This window comes from Halichoeres trimaculatus, unplaced genomic scaffold (assembly GCF_033239565.1).
Source record: "Halichoeres trimaculatus isolate MK-OKI-2021-1 unplaced genomic scaffold, fHalTri1.1 fHalTri1_scaffold_2, whole genome shotgun sequence".
Lineage (NCBI taxonomy): Eukaryota > Metazoa > Chordata > Actinopteri > Labriformes > Labridae > Halichoeres > Halichoeres trimaculatus.
Window position 1 is genome coordinate 10727485 of NW_027437180.1, and position 16608 is coordinate 10744092.

The 16608-nt window shown below is 40.1% G+C and overlaps 1 protein-coding gene across 6 annotated transcripts in view; it reads right to left on the reverse strand.

Annotated features, from left to right (window-relative positions):
• Positions 1 to 16608, reverse strand: part of sorcs1 (sortilin-related VPS10 domain containing receptor 1) — a 344624-nt gene that overhangs the window by 142601 nt on the left and 185415 nt on the right. For all 6 annotated transcript variants that reach the window (XR_012599518.1, XM_074686239.1, XM_074686234.1 and 3 more), the window contains exon 3: positions 4897 to 4996. Coding sequence is in view for 5 of the 6 variants with exons in the window: in XM_074686239.1 (XP_074542340.1) it covers positions 4897 to 4996 (100 nt within the window). In the remaining variant the exon portion in view is untranslated. The remainder of the gene's footprint in view (positions 1 to 4896; positions 4997 to 16608) is intronic.

Consider the following 16608-nt stretch of genomic DNA (forward strand, 5'->3'; position numbering starts at 1 on the left):
AGACTTTTTCAAGATCACGAAGAAACTCTTCACAGCCTCTTTAATGAAATATGACACATACAAACAAAGGCATTAATACAACACAGAAAGCACAGAAAGGAGCCAGGAGGCGCTCTCAAAAAATCACATAAAACAAGAGCAATTCAAGTGAAGCTTTCGTACTTTTTGAATCAGTAATGCACTGCTCGGCTTCCTTTCAAGCCTTGAATGTAAGACTTGAGCGACCTAATTTTGCATTGTGAGTTTCCTGAAAATGGTTTGTATAAGTCTTCAAATTAACCAGCACCATCAAATCTGATGAACTATGGAGAATTTGTCTTCGAAATGCAGCATTTCTGATCAACCTCACATTTTCATCTTTTCACGTGTTTCATGTGTTAGCACAACAGGCACAGCAGCCTTGGTTGTATTTCTTGATTTGCTTTAAAAGAGACATGAAGATACTGGGAACCAAAAAAAAAAAGTGTGTGAACACCACATGTGAGACAGGGATAATTAAAATGCTATGCCCCTGTGTGTGAACAGGAGTGACAACGAGAAAGAAGCACAGATAGTAGACAGACACCGACAGACCGTACGTGCTGGTGTGTTTCACTGAGAGCCTGACGGTGTGCATGAGTCAGTTTGTTTGTAAAGAAGTGTGTCTAAGTGTCTGAGTGTCTCCCTGTGTCCCAGAGTGTGTGAGGAGATATTAACAGCCTGTCAAGTTGTTTGCAGGTCTCCATCTGCTTACCTCTCAGTGTGTTTAAACGAAGGCCAGCAGTTTCTGCAGTCATTCCTCACTGGAAAGCATCTTTATTAGGTACACCTGTTCAACTGCTCGTTAACGAATATTCCTAATCAACCAATCATATGGAAGCAACTCAGTGTATTTCACCATGTTGACATGGTGGAGACAAGCTGCTGCTGGAGTTCTAACTGAGCATTAGGATAAGGAAGAAGGGTAATATACAACCAAGGTACGACAAAAACCATCTCTGAACGCACAAAATGTCCAACCTTGAAGCAGATGAGCCACAGCAGCAGAAGACCACACCTGAGTGTACATGAAAACAAAGAATTTCAGAGGCTATTAACCTGTTTGAACAAAATGTTTACAGTGTTCAAAACAGCCTCCGTCACAGATGGCTGGAACACAAAGACCTTATTTAAAAACGGTTACCGACATGAGCATTTCCACAAGGTTAGAGCCCGGGACGTCATCTGCAAGTATTTCAAAATATCAGCACTCTCAAGGTAATACTTAAGCAGTAAGAATAGAGCTTTTTCCTGTATTCACAGAGAGAATAGAAGAGTGCCCTGATGAGGGATTTGGACAGATGGATGGATGGACTTAGATGTATAAAATTTTATAAAAGTGGTTACAATGATGAATTAACTATAGGGAGTGTGCACATGATGTCCCAGCAGTGGAAGTCTCTGCGGTTACGCCCACTGAGCAGCAGAAAGAGGGAGATGTGTGGCAGCGTTGACTTAAATACCATCTAAACTATAAAGCAGAATCAAAAAATGGGGAAGAGCTGTTGTTCGATTGGTTGAATGAACATGTTTGAAAAGCAATAGGAGTGATCTGTTGACATGCTACTGAAAAACAAAGAGAAACTGATGGATCGCTGCAATTTACAGAAACAATCCGGGCAACAACGGCTGGATTTGTGGTTCCTATTATATGTCAGTAAACCTTAATAAATGCTGTATTTTGGGGTTGAATCATTTCTGTTATTAATGTTATTATTTTTATTCAGCTATATTTTTCATAACTGAAACATTTTTCTCTTTGTGTGATTATGAACGTTGCACTCGGCATGATTTAACTAACTTATACAGAGGCTATACTAACCCAGTTTTCCAAAAAAGGGGGGAACTCAGGCAAAAACAGTTGTAGCTGTGTTATATAAAGTGTTTGATATTAACTTAATGAAATACCATCAGGGAGACAATTAATGATACGGTCTATGTTAAATACCAAAAGTACAAATAGATACTATGTGTCTTCACTTGGTAAATACATTGTATACAGTAAATTAAAACAAATAGAGGCTTTCATAGCTTTCAGGCTTTGCATGAGTTGAAATCAGGTACAAATAAATGTCAGGATGTGATTTCTGGCCACATGTTGATGTTTGTGGACCCCTGCTTCTTTGGTAGCTTTAACAAATCAATGTAGAGTCCAACTCTCCTTAATTTAATGTCATATTCTACATTTCAACCAGTCTCGCTGTGTTTTCTGCTGCTCCCGGAAATGCTAAGTGAGGTTTGTTTTGCCACTCAGTCCGACTGAAGTGGGCGTGTCCTTGAGGGGAAGTGATGTAAACGCATACCCTCTATAGTTGATTTTGTATGATGACACTAGTATAATTAAGCAATCAAACTATAAAAGCCAAAACAACATTTACACTTAACTGTATCCTGTCATCTGACTGGGAAGCCACATTCCCTGCTCATCGGGAATCATTAATCTTTGTCTGCTGTGTATATATATATATATATATATATATATATATATATATATATATATCTATATATGCCAGCCTTACACACTTACATACAGCATGCTTCCCTTAAAGGACACAGTGTAAGAACAATGTCTAATAGCAGTGTTAAGATCACTTAATGTGGTCAAAGTGATCGTGTTTTCATTCCCACCTCTGCCAGATCACGTCAAAGCGTCCCTTGTTGAGGCACTGAGTGCAGCATGGCTGCAAAGGCCGTCGTACCCCTTGAGAGAACAAGCTTGATTGGATTGAATTGGGGTGGCTGACACCTTGAATGGCAGGTCTTGGTGTATAAGCATGTGAGTGTTTTGAATGTGTCAGTCAGAAGTCTTACAGAGTGCTTAGATTGGTGTGAGGACTAAAGGAGAGATACACTGTAAGTGGGCTCCATTATCCTGTGTTCACACTGGGCATTCATCTCGGACGAAAGAGTAAAGGAACAAAGTCCAAAGCCTGGCGTATGACTGCAGAGCACAGTGGCGCTTGGTGAAAGGAAATCTATGAATACAGAGTGAGAACATGGCACGGTTTGATTTCTGCACAGCTCAGTAAAAAAACAGTTCTTTCAGTATTTTGAATCAGAATCAGTTCAGTAAAGTGATTTGTTCAATAGATTCCGATTTGGATCTGTTCATGATAGTTCTGGGCACAGCCAGTGGTGCGTTATGAGCCGATGAGCTGAGAATTTAAAGGGATAAAGCTACAAAGCAATACAATCACATATATTTCCCCCATATTATTACATTTAGTACACAAAACACTCGCTGCGTGTCTAACTGAGGGGGGGGTGGAGCTCCCATCCAGTATGCTAAGTGAGTGAACACCATTCGGTCCCACTCTCGGTCAGTAAAGCCCTGTTTCCATCAAGCTGTTCAGTTCGGTTCATCTTGGCACGGCACACATTTTACGCCGTTTCCACTGACTAATCCCAGGACAGACCCCAAAATAACAGAGATGAGCCGTCCCACTTTTTGGGATCTCTCTGTTGGGGGGGATCTTGGAAGGTGTAGCTTCAACGCTGCAGACTGTTCACTGGTCAAAACAACCATCACTTATGGTGTGACAGTGCTTTATTTCTCCTGGCGGCACAAAGTCTTCTCTGAAACAAAACTAGATTGTTCTTTGTAGCAAAGAGCCACATGCTAATCACAAAGACCACAAAATGCTGGATGTTTTTCTTCTTCGTTGGATTTATTAGCAGGGTACACCATGTCACACTGATATAGAGTCACACTTTTACGTTACCAATGTGGCTATCGTCTTCCAGCATTCATGCCACCTACCATGAGGGGGCACGTTCGGCTGTGGTAACTGCCATCTGAGCCAAACCGTACTGATCAAAAAGAGGGCTTGGGTCTGTTTACATGCAACTTAAATAATCGGACTATGAGCTTAGTCAGCACTAAATAGGGCTAATAAGATGCATGTACACAGCTCAGACTGAGACTGGACTAAGAGTAGCTGAACTCACTGCATGAAAAACCAGGTTATTGTGCAGGAAAACAAGAGTGTTGGAACAGCCACCAAGACCCTTGATTCTCAGGATTTCTCAGCTGTTCTTCAGGAACATTGCCTGTTCCGATAACTGCCATAAACAGACCCCTGAGGACAAAAAGCGAGGTTTACAGAGGTGTAAACAACTTCAATTAACATTTGAATTGTGTTAGGGGACTCTGCCAGCCTACAGTGTCTCACACCGATTGAATGGGACAGTGGGTTTTCCAACAGAAAAAGGACTTGTGATTTGCGTCTTAGACCTGACATGATTGGTCACCTTATCTGACTTTCTGGTCATGTAACCTAAAAATATGTACTGTTGTTGAAACCTAAAGTATTGAGTATAATTTTAACAATAATAGTAAACTTATGATTATTATATTTCTTTTATAGGAAAGTTATTATTAGAAACTCTGACAGACCAGCTGACTGGGTCAACTGGACCATCTAGCGACTAAATGATACCTTGAAGAGTTGTGTTAGCAGAGAAGGGGAAATGTTGGATTGTGTTAATGACCCAAACGTACCTGCCTGAAGGAATGGTTGTTAATATCACTGCTGTCTTGTCCCTTCTTTTTCATTTGGGCTTAAATGAATTGACCTCCAGAAAGAGAACATAACGGCCGAGCCTTTCATCTGAGAAATGGGAAAGTATTTCCCTCTGCTGCCAGCTAACTGTCTTTATAGATTATAGATAGATTCCACATATTAATAAGTGAACCAGTTTCAAAGCAGCTTTTAGAAACTGTGTGAAATGTCAGTGGGAGAGGCAAACATCAAACGGACACAGATGAGTCAGACATCAATAAAACGACCTATTTGATTCAACTCACTGTGAATCCAACTAACAGAGGACAGGAAACAAAAACAGCTCAGAAGACTGATAAAAGCAGCAGGACGTTACCTTTCTCTTGTTGTTTGGGCTCACGTACAAATAGCTGAGTATCGTCTTTGCTCCCACTTTGTCATTCAGCTTCTGGTATGTGGCTCCGTAATCGGTTGACCTGAAATGTAATCAGAAAGGTCTGATGAACATTTGATGAATTACTTGTTGCAATTAAAGTCTCTCCCTGGAGGAATCAGGGTGAGGGGGGATGGAGGGAGCACTGGCGTGATGAAGTCCCTTTGTACTCGATGTAGAAAGATGAGCCCCAGCGGGGGAACAGGCAGACTTGTTACAGTAGTGTGTGTGTGTAAACAAAAACCTGTAACCAGAGCTAGCCATGATTGAAAGTAAACCAATGAAATATGGTCAGTATCAGTGTAAAAGCATCAGACATGATAAGTCTGGTGGTGCAACCAAGGGCACAGATAATACCAAGATTAAATACTATTCATTGGATGTTAAATTATAAAATACGCAACAATATGATTGTATCAGTTTGTGGCTCACCCAATCTCTGAGACTGGGACTTTTTATGGGAGATTGATTTGGGGAAAGTGAGTGAAGAGGTTGGAAATTTTTGGTAAGATGTGAAAAACTGTCAGCTAAATGTTAGCAAGTTAGCACCCCCTCAGTCTGCATAACCAACTTTAGCTTGGTACATAGCTTGTAAGGCCCACAGTTGCTCCAGGCAGCACTCTATCACGCGGAAAGGACTGATGTTTGAATGAGTCTATTTGTGTATGAATTAGGTTATTGTTAAAGAAAAGAATTTATGTGTTTCACACTCTTTTGTTTATTTGTTTATCCCTTTCAGGCTCAAATTAACTCTTAGTTACAGAAAGAAAGAAAAATAGGGAAAAATAACATATCGAGTAGTTATATACAATTCTGACTTTTTTTTTTTTTTGAAAGAGACCTTCACATGCAATACATTCTGGGATTTAGCAACATTGTAATAAAGCTACCCCAGAGGAGATAAACTCTACTTATTGGCATGTACTATATCTATTTATATTCAGGATTCATTTTATGCAGTTTTGGTTTCAAATTAATGGAGGTTGGTAGTGAAACTTACATGAAATTGATTCCTTGAAAGTGTGTTTCAGTGAAACCAAGGAGGCAGCCATGTTGGAAGTGACACAGCTCTGCCAATTGGTGGGATAGTAGGAAACTGTTTGAAGCTAATGTACAGCTAAGTTCAGCTAAGTGGTGCCTATGAGAAAAAAAGGCTCATGAAATAAGGATGTGTAGTAATTAGGTAACGTCTTCCTTGAGAGGGTTAAATGTTAATTTTTTTAGTAAAGGACCACTCCTTGTTATTGTAGGTGATGTAAGGTGTGAGGGGGACTTCAGAAGAGAAAGACTGGTATTTCTGACAAATTCACAAAAAACAGGTCATACTAAGGATTTTTGTTTTGTCCCAGATGAGCTGCAGGAGTTTCTTTGGCATGATTAATATGGTCTGGGGCGACCTGAGGAGGTTAACTTTGGCCTTCATGAAGATTTACCCCTGAACATCATAGCAGTGAGGCCGCAGCAGTGAGCACGACTTTGTTAGTCGTTCTGTTTTTTCCCTTTCTTTTGGACTTTTTTTCTTTCACTGGACCAAGATCAGACTCTTTCATTTGTAGATTATTTGCGCAGCTGGAATAGAATAGAATAGAATAGAAAATACTTTATTTATCCCCGAGGGGAAATTCAGGAGTCACCGCAGCATTTAAGAAAACAAAAGTAAGAAAGAGTATAGAAAGTGCAAAAATGTCCATAAGAAATTAGATGACGACATCCTGTCCACCACTCTCCAGCCCAGTCAGTCTCCACCTCCACAGGGTCCAGGACTGAGCCTCTCCAGCAGTCTGTTCAGTCTCTGTCTCCTGGATCCTGTCTGCTCACAGCAGGCGAAGCTCCTCCGATGTGTCGCGGCGTCCGATGTCAGCTCCGTCAGCCACGTCCGTGAACAGCACGATGCCGCTGGGTTAGCACAGCTAGCTCATCCATCCCCCGGAGCGAGATCCCACGTTCCCAACAACGATGGATGAAAGGACAGGTCCACGTCGTAACCTCCCAGCTCACATCTGAGAACCAGCACGTCGTCCTCACCTCCTCCTCCTCAGCTCGAGGGAAATCATCAAGCCCTACACTAGTTAGCATTGACATGCTACAGGCTGCTAACAGCTAATTTCGCATGTAAACAATGCAGCCATGGTTACATGTAGGATCTCCAGACAAACACAGGAGAAAAGTAGTCAAAAATACCGCCGAAGCCACAAAAAGTTTGGTGTCCGTGACCGACAATGAACCATACAAAGTGATGATCCACTCCAAATACAAAGATTATGAAAAAGAGACGAAAAAATTACAAGAAACGGACAAAGACGAGAGAGCTGCTGCAACAGGCAGCTACTTGGGTAGCGCCAATTACATGACTTTTGGATACTTTTGGAGACTGAGGATTGTTCTGTTTATTCTAAGTGACACAGCGGGAGGGTATGACTGAGCTGGCAGGGTGGTGAATCTGTGTTATTGGTGTTTAAAACCAAAGTGAGTTTTTTCGTTTCTTAAAAATCATTTCTTGAATTCAAACTGGACTAGAGGTTGGCCGTCAGGTCTTAAAAAGGTGATATTAACCTTTTTGTCAGTTGGCTACATCTATTTACTGCAGTAAATAGATGTTGCCGATAGATGAGTGTAGTGATGTTTGGTTACTGCCTTTTCTGATAATTCAAATTGTTACAGGCTCAGCCCAGCTTTCTTGATTGATAACAGAATGGAGGAAATCCAAGGCTCAAATTTTTCACACAATTTAGGGAGTCTTTGAAAATCACTTGCACATTTGTGTATGCATGGACTGAGCCTGTATTCGAGTGAACATAAGATAAGCATTAAACATGTCTGGGTAAGCATTGATACAATAAAACTCTGACCCCAACACTGACTGAGTACAGTTTGTAACTACATACAATTTGTGCTTTAATTAAAGGCTAGTTGTGTCCCTAACACCAGTTCCTCTGATGCTGAATTGGGTGGAAAAAAACAAAAGCCTCAGTTTATTTTTGCTCACAAACTCACTTTCCATACACTTACAAGACAAGTTTTATTCAAGAGCTCTCACTAAATCACACAACGCTCTAGGGTTTTTTGGAAAAGAGCTGAGGCCAAATCTTTTAGGCAACCTTGGCCTTGTTGTGTTGACTGCTGTGTTCACATGTGTCCAAACAACCCAGGCTGGAAATGAACCCTGTTCAGGATCAACTGCTGCAGTCCATCCACATGGGAAGCTCTCTGACTCTTCACTCAAACATTTTGAGATGTTAAATCAGATGCATCAGCTTCTTACTTTGTTGGATTATAGATTTCTTACTGTGTTTCTGTGTTGTACTTTTTTGTTTATGGTCTTAATGTGCAATAATATACCATACCAACAAGCATTCTTAGATAACAGGCTACAGAAATTGTTTATTGTTTATTGTTGGATATGGCACTATAAAAGATACATAAGATCAAACTGTAAATATTAAGAAAAAAAAAAACAAAGAAATGTGTCATTCATGTAAATAAGAAATAATAAAGGCCCTAATACGGATCCTTGTGGCACTCCGCATGATACTTCAAGAGTGCTAGATTTACAACCATTGATAACAACATACTGTACTCTCTACTTCATTTAACTAATTAACCATTTTAATGTGTCACCTTGAAAACCATAATACTGTATTTTTTTTAAACAAAATTTAATGATTACTGTATCAAACGCCTTGGATAAATCAAGAGAAATACTTAAGGAATATTTTCTATCATTTAGAGCGGTTTGTATTTTGTCAAGAAGCTGTAGTAGTGCCATGTAGGTAGACTGGTGCTTTCTAAATCCATATTGATGTTCAAATAAAATTTCATCACACATGAACTCTCAGATTGATAAACTAAGGAAAAATGTTTTTACTTTAATGTTAAGACCTAAAATGCCTGCAGAAAATTCCTTAAAAACCTCATCACAAATTGTACAATATCTCTTAAAACCTGAAGGTTTTCTGGGAAGAGAAAAATATCTGAGTTGTCAAAGTTCAATAAAATCTTTATACCTTGTTGTCTTGGCCTTTGTAGCAGATACAAACAGGAAATAAAAATATTTGGTGGTGTAGAACTTGAGCTTTTATTAAATGGAACATCCTTGCTTTGCCACGTGTATTTCAGCAAATTACAGCGTGTTAGTCATGAGCCTTGACAATGATGACACCGTCTGAAATGAGCTACATGTTGTTTCTGGGCATGTATAAACATGCACATGTGGCATCTGGTCTGAAAGGTATACACACATAAAAACGCGTGAGTAGGGTTTAACATACCAACTAAGGGTGATGGGGCTACCATCACATGTATCAGCACTCCAAAGGCCTGATCCACTAAGATAACAAGTGCTAAGTTGCTTTTACGAACTAAAAATGTGCTCATGCTATTAGTAGAAGATCCTTTATGATAGTGTGGGCAATTGATAACAGGTGTAAAAGTTATTTCTAAATGAGGATTTTGCAGGTGCAACCAGTTGTTATCATGGAGAGTTTGGGAGGGCAGAGTGGCCAGAATGAAAAATAAAGTTTGAAGCCATGGAGTTGAAACTCACAAACTCACAAAAATCACAAGCGGATCTTCAAAATTTACTTAAAGCACACATCACTCGACCCCCTGTACTTATTTCTCACACTGCTCCCATCTGGACACAGATATAGGTCCATAGCCTGGAAACAGGCACGTTTTAGCAGAAGCTTTGTCCCCTTTGCCAGTGATCTCTTCAACAAAGCATCCCAGTAACTGCTGCGTTGTGTGTGTATGACTATGACTGTGTGTTTTTGTTGGTGTATGGATATGTGGGTAACTTATTTTTCCTCTGTACTGATCTATCTATCTATCTATCTATCTATCTATCTATCTATCTATCTATCTATCTATCTATCTATCTATCTATCTATCTATCTATCTATCTATCTAACAAAAAGTATCACATCAATCAAAAATTAATCACAAAATAATAAAATTAAATAAACTTATAATGATTTATATTTACATGGACATAGATGTTTTTGTTACCTAACAATACCTCATTAATTATCTTTCGGAGAAGCCTACTTAACTCTGTGACAAGCTGTCACATACTCAGCTGACAGCTGAACGGTCGTTCTCTCTTCACCCAGAATCTTCTGGATTTGTTCCTCTACGGGCAGATTAAGAGATTCAGGGCATAAATGTGTATAATAATAATAATAATATGTTGACAGGTGCCACTTTTATTAAATGTATGCCTCCTTCTCACCACTATGACTGCAGCCCTTTGTGCCTAACACTGTGCCAGTTTGCAGCTGCGGAAATACAGACACACAAACAACAACTGCAAACAGTTTCAGGTTTGAAAAAATCACTCTTCAGGCGTTAAATGTTCAAATTTTGTGTATTTTCCTCCCAGGATTTTGCACATTCAAATAATCTGCATATATTCTGCATATTCATAAAGGCAAACTTAATGAATTGTGCATGTGCTATTTTGCTCATTTAACAGACCTTTAGTAGATCAGGCTATTAATATCTTGTTGTAGAGATGTTGGTTGAAACAAACTGTGTTTCTTCAGAAGCAACTTCAAAGTGTGATTAAGTTTTATGCGTAAATTATCAAAAAGCCTTTTTCTTTTTTGTACTTGAACAAAGAAATGTCAGTCTGTTTGCTCCTTCTTTCCCATCATGCCTCCCCCCTGGGATTACATGGTGGAGGTTTTTCCAACATTACAGACACATAGCAGCACTCCATGATCCCGTAAACTTCATTGACTTAAACAGATTGATATGCAAGCTTTGAAAAGCAGCGTTGAATGTGTGCTGAATAATTCAAACGTTGGTCACCGCTTTAATGCGAAATTTGTGTTCAGTTGACTTTTCTCTTTTTGTACTGTCAGAGAAAGTTTGAATGGGTTGTTTGAGCTCTCAGGTCTATTTTACTTTGAGCAGGAGCTTTTCTAATTTCACATGAAGGTTAAAGAAGAAGGCCAGCAATGCAAATCTTAAAAAGATGCTCCAAAGAACAGAGTGACTTGGGATAAAGCAATCACTCACATCAAACACAGTATTTTTTTTTCTGTCTCTGTCTATTTTCATGCAGCCAATCAATTCAAACTGAAATTCCTGTTTGAGGTTTTCTGGGTTTATGTAGCGCTTAATGCTTTAAATCTACAAACAGCCATGAAAATACAGAAATATTCACGGCACACAAGCAATTTCCTCTCATTTAGCAGCTCTTTGAGATTTATTGTCGGCTGGTTCAGTGATGTGCAGATACATCGCCACCAGGCGAGTCCTCCCGATGAGTCCAGCAACATCCATCAGAAAGCACCAACACTCAGGTCCATGGGACGATGACATCATCAGGCTATTGATCGGCTCCTCTGAGGCCGATCTGTCAAAGAACCATCCGATTTAGGAGCCTGTGACTTATTTTTAGTGTCACTGCAACTTTCAACAAGAACCAATAAAAATGTGCCGACCCCGGCCAATTCCAGGAAGATGAAAAGTTACAGTAAATGGAGAATGATAGTTTCTCAAGGACAATGATTCTGAGTGAAACTCCAAAAGGGCTTTTCATTGGTTATGTGTGGGTGTGGGATGCAGCTTTGACCATGCTGCTGTGATTTCATGCGATGTGAGGATGTTGGCTCCACAGGGGGCTGTGGGTGAGCCAAGGATCCAGACGGTTCACGCGTCGGATCAAACAAGAGGAGAGTTGATGTCACATTGTTCGAGGACACAAGGATGACACCAGCCCTTTGACTGTGATCCAGCTCGCTGCATTCAGGATACACTGGAGGAAAGATTGAACTGCTACTCATCATATTCAGACATCTGAGCTCTGAAAATGGATGGTAAAAAGTTTCTAATGGCAGGGGCGAGGGGCGAGGGGCACTAGGACATAGTGGTAATAAGAACCTGGCCTTCAACAACACATGGATAACTCTATTCTGTGTAAGGGTCAAAATAGGGCTGTGGGGTATATGGAGTACACTTGATATATCGCTTTTTTTTGCATGTGGGATGTTTAAAATGACAATATCGCAATTATTGAGTAAATACAGTAGTCTAACAGTTTTCAGACGTTGGAACATAAATCTCTTTGGTGATTCGCTTTTCACTCTCTGCTGCTCAGCTGGTGCTCCTTTCACAGCGAGCAACACTCTCCCCCCATCCAGAAAAAATTCCCCATACATGTGTGTTTTTGTATTAGGAGAGGAAGGCAAATGTCGCTTAAACATCTCATCAGTCCAGGGTTGTGGGTTCCTGGGGCTTGTTTTCTAGAGTGTAGTTACTTATTTGGGCTTGCTAAACTGTCCGTATAACCCCTGATCTCTCCCAACTCTCCACAACAAGAAACAAGCGCAACATGTTTCTGAGTTTCACTTTCACTTTTCTGCACACTCTGTCCGACCCCCCTCCCCTGTTTGCCTTTCAGTCACGGCAATCAACTGTGCACTGCTCGGCACATGAGGGCAGAGGAGTTTGATGCTGTTTTACAACTAAATACTGCAAGCTGGGATATTATTAGAACACAAACTCAAGTGCAATACAATTCAACCAGATCCCAGGCTCAAAGACGGAAGTCACTAGGGTTCTTTCAGCATGAGCAACATTATCCAGGTAGCTGATTCATGGCAATTAAAGTAATACTATCTCTAACTTTAGTTCATGATATTTTAAAACTGTAATATAATATAATATAATATAATATAATATAATATAATATAATATAATATAATATAATATAATATTATATTATATTATATTATATTATATTATATTATATTATATTATATAATAAACAGGCAGTTGAATGGATTATTGTACTGGAACTATAAATATGTAGCTACATAAAGTTTGGTTTAAAATAAAAGGTTTGCTCCATTTACCTGATTAATATGTTCCCTTTTTGCATTCAAATTTTTAAAATTCCAACTAAAAGGTCTGTTAGTTAATTAGTAATGTGCCTGTACTATCATCCTGAAAACGCATTTTTTTACTCAACTGGACACACTATTGTTGAATCTGGTTCTCTTGTGGGGCTGTTTGCAGCAGGTTGAGGTTTGTAACAACACCCACGTTCCTGAACTTTGGCTCTGGTGGGCCTACCATGAACTTCTACCACTAGCCAACCATCATAGCTCTGTTACAGAGCTCTACTGTCCTGTGGTGAATCCAGAGTGGCCTGTCAAGAACAGTCACGACATTGTAACATTTGAATGGGTAATTTCAATACTGGTTTCCAAAAAAACAACAATCCAAACAAACAACAAACAATTATTTCCCAAAACCGGTAATGACCAATGATACAACAGTGTTTTCAAGAGCTGCTCATCAGAAACTTGGAGAAGGACTTGTTGGTACATTTGCATCAGAGAAACCAGCACTGAAAGAGAAAAATGGAGTTGTTTGTGGTCTGATGAGTCCAAGTTTGAGCAGTATAAAGGGTGTTTGTTTGGTGTATGAGGGGGGAGCTCTAAAATGAATAATCTATTTCCAACAGTAAAACATGGAGTATTATGGGTATTATTGTTGTGTGGGGGGCATTTCAGCCTTAGAAACAGAGGACTGAGTGAAACTGGTTGGCACCATGGATTACTGGGCCTGGATTTGTTTACCGAGAGGACAATGACCTTCAACATTCTGCCAGAACCACCTGTGATAGAAGGAATCTACTGGAACATTGGAAGTGTTGGACTGGCCCCCTCAATGTCTGAACCACATCCCCATCCAGCAAATTGTGTCTGTTTGTAAAACAAAGAGGACACATTGTACATTTAAAGGAACGTCTTTGGCTTGAGTTGCGGAAGACATTAGTGTTGAAGTTTTCAGGAAATACATTGACACTGCTGTAAAAAGAGTTTTTGGCACATCCGCATGGGCATTGTACCTTAAGCTCCTTTGAAACTCATTTAACAGTTTAAATAGTACACTCAAATCTTAAGTGTTATTTCACTTTATTTGACATGATGAGTAAATTATAAAGGGTTTTTTTTTTAATCACGAGCGTAAACAAAACCAAACAAAAAAAGTAATTTTGGATCTTTATCACATTGCAATTGACATGTTTACCCTGACAGCCCTTGTGAAAATATAAAACTTGTGCTTCTCTTTTGGGAAATTCAGTTTAATTAAATGTTTTTGATGGATCAACTCCAGTGTTTTGACATGAAGCTGGTGTGTTGTGTTTCTGAGAGATTACAGAAATCATCTGGCCCTGACTCCTCTGATCTGCAAACGACAGCCACCAAAAGGTTCCTGCCTATGCTGCTTATGGAGCAGCATCAGTCAAATGTTGAAAAGATTCAGAGTGTAACGCAGTTTTAAACCTGGCAGCAGAAAGGCATAAAAGAAACGCGAACCAGAAGTCTTGATCCTCTGTCATTTAACCCAGCTTCTTACTTTCTCTTAAATAGATTAAAACGAAGTCTACACACACTTCAAGGCTTCAGATAGACCCTCAATTATAACTTTGCAAGTCTGCCACACACATTGATAGACTGCTGTAGCAAAGCCTTTACGCTCTCAGTGGGAGGTTTGATTAATCTTGGTTTGGAGGGGGAGAGCTGCGTGCATCTCTGTGTAGTTAAAATAAGGTCAGTCCCTGCATCAGAGCGCTGAGAACACAAACAGCACTGTCTGAGACACTGGGCCGGTGGCAGCTGAGCTGAGTGTTCCAGGATGAATTTATGAAACCCTTAGCGCTCAGCGCCGGTATATCTGCTGAGTAGCAGCCTAAATCATACCCTTCACTCCCCTCACCCTACATCTGCAATCCCTTTCCATCATATTTCTCCCCTTCAGGTTGGGTGGCAAACTTCCACTCTTAAAGCAACACGAGACAAGAACAGGGGGAGGTTGGCAGTAGAGAAAGTAGTGGAAATATAGGCTCTTTTTCATGCTTTTACATCAAAACACGTGTCTCCTTTTTCTTTCTCATTAGATAAACCTGTACAGTCAGAGTGGATACAATAAATCACACGTGCTACCACAACAGACTCGTGTTCTGTAAGATTCACATCTACTAATACTTCACAGATATCAGTGATGTCATGGTTTAACAAAGAGAAAAAAAGAAGTTGTGGTGTTTGGTTTCTTTCTTTGAAATACCTATGTGCGTTGGTCTCCAGGGACACAAAGTGAAGGTAGGATTTAGCTCAGACGGTAATTCTGTTCAGCTTTGTTGTTTGAAAGAAGGCAATTAGCACCCATGTGCGTCAAAGCAGTTTGGTTTTTTCGTCTGACAGCAAAAAACAAAAAAAGGAAACAAAGTAAGAAATAACCCAGACCTTTTTTTTATTGTTGTTGTTGCCATGGCAAGATTATGAAATGCTTGAATCTGAAGGAGAGTTTTGAAGCCTGTTGTTTTTGGGTTACAAATTTGAAATGTTAAACTCAAGCTAACTTTGGTCGATGGTTCGAGTGAGGGTAAGGAGGTAAGGTTTGAGCCCCATCACCAACAGCTACAGTGCACCTTTCTGACAGGTCAGCTGTGCCTCTGACTGTTCAAACACATTATCACTTAAAGGGATAGTTCAGTTTTTTTGAAGTGTGGTTGTATGAGCTCTATGTGACCACTAAGGACATTAGTTACAGTAGAAAGTTGTCTCCTCTCCCTCAGTAAGACACAAACTGTAATCGATGGTGACGAGGAAATAGACGCTAACAGGGAGAGACTGTACCAAATTCAAAGGCTATTTTCTCCGCCTACAAGAACTAAAATCAAAAAGTAATACCACAGTTTAAGAGTATGCTACATAAAATATTTTTTAAGTGCATTAAGTCTTTGGAAATATAAACATTTATCTGGACCTAACTAACTGGTCATGTGTCCTTTCCCCTGCAGTTTGGGAACAGATGCTGTGCATCATGTTTATAAGAAAAGCACAACTCAGCCAACTATAGGACTCCTGCCTGTCAGTCAGCTGAGCTCGGCCTCTGATTGGGTAAACTTGTGATACCTTGTGAGCCCTATTTCCACCAAGAGGTTCAGTTCAGTTTGTCTCAGCACAGCACGCATTTCACAGTGTTTCCACTGACTAATTCCGGGACAGATCCTCAAATAACCGAGACAAGCTGTCACACTTTTTGGGACTCTTCCATAGGGGTGCCAGACTGAACTTATCAGATCCTAGAAGGTGGAGCTAAAACTCTGCAGTCCGTTGATTTGTCTTCTTTGTTGTATTTGTTAGTGGGGTACACTGTGTCAGGCTGCTATGGCGCCACACTATTATTTAACTGATGCGGTTATCAGCAAGTGGCTTCCACGCCACCTACCATGAGGGGGGGCACGGTTGGCTGTGGAAACACGAACAGGACCAGGCTTTACTGAGCCAACCCTTACCGGACTATACTGACCTAAACCGGACTGCTTGGTGGAAACGGGGCTTGATTATCTTCTAAAAAGCCATGTTATAAATGATTCTCACCTGCAGAGGGTATACTGATAGAGGAATTAAGTGCATGGACACAAAATGTGTTTTTGAACCTGGGTCTAATTTTTTTTAATAAATGCTGTAAAAATCATCTTCTTAGGTTTGGTGTGTATGTAGTGTCCGGCTTTCCCGCAGCCTCAGGCAGGGGCTGCAGTTTCATCTTTACTTCTCATGGCCAGAGCTTGCACTGCAAATTATTTGTCCCTTTCCAAGATTTACATTCTTCTTGTTTCAATCAGTGCGGGGG